Source organism: Montipora foliosa, chromosome 1 (assembly GCF_036669935.1).
Source record: "Montipora foliosa isolate CH-2021 chromosome 1, ASM3666993v2, whole genome shotgun sequence".
NCBI lineage: Eukaryota > Metazoa > Cnidaria > Anthozoa > Scleractinia > Acroporidae > Montipora > Montipora foliosa.
This window is the reverse complement of record NC_090869.1, coordinates 38,399,116-38,404,115: the sequence shown is the minus strand read 5'-3', so window position 1 is coordinate 38,404,115 and position 5,000 is coordinate 38,399,116. Positions and strand designations below refer to the sequence as shown.

The following is a 5,000-nucleotide window of genomic DNA, read 5'->3' as shown; positions in this document are numbered from 1 at the left end:
TTGACTGATGCTTGCAATCTAGTTGATTTTTATCATAATACAAGCTAACTGAGGGGCGTGCCGGAAGTGATGATTGATTTCTTCCCTTAGAGCCTTTTAAATCTAAGGTTACTGCATTTTTGCTTCAGCAAAGTTTGAGAAGAATTTTTCAAATATTTTATTAAACGACCTACGCATCATGCGTGACACGTAACACAATGAAAGCTGCGGTCAATCGTTTGAGATGATTTGTCATATGTGAATTTGTTTCCCGGCCTGGAAAATGGAATGTTTAGTCAATCGCGGTATTTATAGCTTAAGTGATTCACACGGAAATGTCGTCAAGTAGAGAAATGAATCTAAACTTGCTTTCTTGTTATTGTTATTTTCACACTTAAATTTTGGAGACAAAGGGTGCCATGACCCTTTCCCCGACACTGAGAGGTTTTGTTGTCCTTCTCACAGTCATCATGTTTACAAACCCCACACGGATTAATAATAAAGTAATTCACACCCGTGACCGCTACACATCTGTAAGACCCGCTAACTTGCGGTGACGACTTGGTGAATGACAAAGCGAAAATTTCATGACTACTACGAATCATTTATTAAAAGTTCTTGGTCTGGTAGGTAAATATCTGTCCTTTGCCCTCCTTTTTCACAAACGCCAATAATATTGAACTTTTAAATATTTAAAACTTGAAACTCTAAATTTTTTCCTTAACAGCGTAAATGACCGGGCAAATTGTCCGCCCATCTAAGGATTTGACCGGGCAAAACCTATTTTTGACCGGACATTGTCCGTTGACCGGCCGTTATTTGCAGGCCTGGTCAATTTGATTACAGGCAATCCAAATTCGAAGATCCAATCTAGAAGATCCAATTTCGGCATGAAATGAAAGCTCATTCGCACGCCACATTGGATTCTTTCTCAAAGAACCGCCTGGGATAAAATGTACATATTATTGTAATTTTACAGACGAGTGTAAATTTTGTTCTCTCATTTCTTTGTTGTTGAAGACGTATCTTTCAACATTTGATGACCATTTTTATTCAAAAAATAAAACTAAACAAGCAAACTTTCATTTAATGTTCAAAGTTATATTTAAACTTTCCTTTCTCTCGTTTGTTTCAGCTTTTGTCTCTTGAGAACGTCTACTATGAAACCCTTTAAAATCTGGAATTGTTCCACAAAAGGGCAGGGGATTAGACGGCCTAAAATTGCCCCGCATGGTGAATGCCTAATCCCTAGGGTTGGGGTGGGGGGTGGGGGGGGGGGGGGTGTTACATTAACTGCTGCATAAACCGTCCGAAAAACCCATCAAATCACCCAAGACAGCACTAAAACTGTCACTAAAACACATTTTGTATTTTGTTGTGGTTTTCATGGAACACTTTCCTTGATCAATTGAACCAAGCCACGATCAGCCATTGCAAATTACAAAAAAAAAAAATATGTACGAGATCAACAACTGTATCAAATATAGTGCCGTCACATGGCCTCGAATCCCTAGGGTTGTCTATCTGTGAAGTATGTACATACAAGTGTTTAAACACTCTCAACAGAAAAAAACTGCCCTGACACTGACACTAAAGCTACGAATCACTCACCTGGTTTCATAGAGTGCTTTTGATGCCCTGTTGGTCTTGCTGTGGTGTGATTTGTCAACGGTACTGCTGAGCTGTGAAGTTTAGGTGTAGCTGGTGATGATGTGCTGTGAATTCCAGGTGTAGTTGATAGTCTACTTGTAGTTGGTGCTATTGAAGCATTTGTCTTTTTTGAAGTTGGGCTTGGAGTAAGAATAAACGTTGTAGACATTAAACTTGATGTGCTTGAGGGACTTATAGTACTAGTATTATTTCCAGTACCATATGAAGAAGCAGCTAAAAATAATAATAGTGTGTAAGTATGGGTTACTGAGCAAATAGCTGGCTACTGCCTTTGCATAAACTATGACAATATTTTTAACACTTGGTACAGTAGTAAGAGCACTCTCCTCCCACCAATGTGGCCTGGATTCAATTCCCATCACACATGGGTTGATTTTGTTGGTTCTCTACTACTCTGCTCCAAGAGGTTTTTCTCCACATACCGCTACTCTGGTTTTCCCCTCTCCTCAAAAACCAACTTAATGCTTTTTTGGCCTTTGATAGGAGATTTTATTTCTGTCCAGTCTCCAATGCTTAAAATAAAGAGTTTTGAAGCAAGCAACAGTGGACAATCTTCCTGTCGGTGTACGTTGGATCAGTGGCTTGATCTGATCGGCGTAATTACAAGTTGAGAAACTAAATATTTTAAGCAAGAGCTGATACAACGTAGATTTAGTGGTGTACTAAATTTCAGCTGGCCAAACCAGCCTTCTTCAGGTACAATGAGAGTTAACATTGAATTGCTTCTATGTACATATATATAGTAAAATGGATGTTGACGTAATACTGGAAAAATGTGATAAAACATCCATTTACTATATATATATATGTGTACACAGAAGCAATCCAGTGTAAACTCTCATTGTACCTGAAGAAGGCTGGTTTGGCCAGCCGAAATATAGTACACAACTAAAATCAAATCTGTGTTGTATTGGCTCTTGCTTACAATATTTTAAAGTTTCTCAACTCAAATAAAGTTGATTATTATATTATCATTATTGAGAAACTGATCAATACCTCTGGTGCTCTTTAGTCTGCACTGCTAGCCCAACTTCAGTTTAGATGTTCTTTGCAATAAAGGGGTGCATTCGTACAAGGCATCACATTTAAACAGGACCATTGCACCAAATCAGAAAAGATATTAATTCCTTGGGATGCCTGTGGCACCACAATGAACAATAATTGTTCATCATGGTTGAGTTTTTTCTTCATAATCACAAATTGCAATACTTGTTTTTTATTTTTGTAAATTGCCATATCCCGCAGGAAGTGTTTTTAGCAACATGAAAAGACTTTTTTGTAATCTGACACCGATTTGAACTCGGAAGGTGAATTAAACGTCATTGTACTATCAAAGCGATTAAGAACGTTCTGAAGTTTGCATTACATTTATATTACTTTGCACATTAAATTATATTTTTTGAAAATGGCGCCCACTTTTTCAGAGTCCATGCTTGACCCCAAGAAGCAACACTTTACCTTTCTTTTTTTAGCTCATTCATGGGGTGGATGAAGCATTAATTTGATGGAAGTTGCAGGCTGACCTGTAGTGATTTTGCATTTCATCTTAATTTTTCTTTTTTAGGGTAATCACTTCAAGAATTTGGCCAGGGCTTAAAGAACCCATCATAGATTTCTCACGTCACATTTTCCTCCAAAATATTGTTACCATGGCTACGATATAAGGCATTTCTTTGAGCCTTAAAAGCAACATTATTTTTACATTGTCTTTTTTGAAAAAACGGGATGGTGACATCTTCCCATTCAGCGTTACCAGATAATGTTAGAAATAATCTCTAAAATATTTAAAATTCAACAAGATCTGCAGGCCAGTTTTTCCCACAAAAATCAGCTTTTTTGAAACGTCTCTAATTTTTTTGTTAATTTGAATGACAAATGTTTTAAATTAATCTAAGCTAACATGCAAGAAATGAAAAAAATTCACTGTCCGGAAGCAGAGATGTAAACGAGTAAAGTTGTAAAATCAGAAAAAAAGTACGCATGCGTCACCCGCCCACTCGAGCCCGCGCGCGAGTGGAGCTACAGCCCAACAGAAACGGATTTTAAGTGACCATTAACTTGTTTGTGTAGAATTTTCGTAGTTTTCGTGAATAGGAGATGTCTATTTATATTCCATATATATAGGAATTAGGAGAAAGGTGAGCGAAATTAGCGGTATTTGTTTATTTCAGGTGACCCATTTTGAATCATGACCTGACGCGAGCACGTTCGCGCCCAAAATGTTTCCACGAACAGATTTTTTTTAAACTTGCCAAGCAGAAAGGTAATAATTTTCTTTTGCGGACAAAAAAAGAAAGGGGGGGGGGGGGGCTCACCATGCTCGTTTCTGAGATAAGGTGCATTTTTAGACGCTTGTGTTATTTTAAGACGATCTTAGCTTACAACTGTCAGCAAGAAAAATAAGCTAATCAGGTAAACGTACTCAATTCAGCATAACTAAATAAACTTTTGTAGCTGCCTTTTTCTGAGGTGAAATAGACCTTGAAAAATGATACATATTAGTCTAAGAAAGAAAACTTTGGTCGCACGAGAGCATAAAAGGCGAAATATTTGTAGCTTCTCACCTACAGATTTTTTTGTTGTTGTTGTTAAAATGGACAAAATCAGGAAAGGAAGTGACCTACGGAAAAAAAATGGGGGTCACCGAGCATTAAAGAGAGCAAAATCGCTCCGAAGTTCTCAAAACAATTAAGACCGAAACTGCTTTACTTAAAATTGTGAATGACATCCTCCTAACTACGAACAAACAGCACGTCACGGTACTTGTTCTTTTAGATCTCAGTGCAGCCTTTGATACAGTTGACCACGATATCCTTATAAAAAGACTTACCACCAAGTTTGGCACAAATAGGGTAGTGTTGAATTGGTTTAAATCTTATCTGGAAGGAAGATCACAGCATGTCTCAGTACAGGGATCGGTTTCTGAGAAGTTTGACCTGAGATGGGGAGTTCCCAAGTTCTTGCTTGGGTCCATTATTGTTTATGTTATACGCAAGCGAACTTTTCAATGTAATAGACGTGCATCTAACAAGTGTACATTGCTGTGACGATGACACTCAATTACATCTATCTTTTCGTCCAAACGACAATCATGGTGAAGATGACGCACTGAAACTGAAGCTATGGAACTGTGTGTGCAGGACATTAGAGTCTGGTTATCAAGGGATAAATTATCTATGAATGATAAAAAGACGGAATTCCTTGTCATTGGGACAAGACAACTAAAGAAGAGATACATATATGTTTATATCCATTGATCATAGATGTTTATATGCATTGATCAGGTTAGTTAGAAGATGCAGAGATTCCTATGTCTATGGACGTAGTTTTCGTATGAAAATTTAATGTTT

The 5,000-nt window shown here is 37.5% G+C and overlaps 1 protein-coding gene across 3 annotated transcripts in view; it reads right to left on the bottom strand.

Moving 5' to 3' along the window:
• Positions 1–5,000, bottom strand: part of LOC137997802 (mucin-5AC-like) — a 21,482-nt gene that overhangs the window by 3,388 nt on the left and 13,094 nt on the right. For 2 of the 3 annotated variants that reach the window (XM_068844058.1, XM_068844067.1), the window contains exon 2: positions 1,591–1,863. In XM_068844058.1, coding sequence (XP_068700159.1) covers positions 1,591–1,863 — 273 coding nt within the window. Of the gene's footprint in view, positions 1–1,590; positions 1,864–4,480; positions 4,530–5,000 lie in introns of all 3 variants that reach the window. The other variant, XR_011122604.1, reaches the window with a different exon arrangement.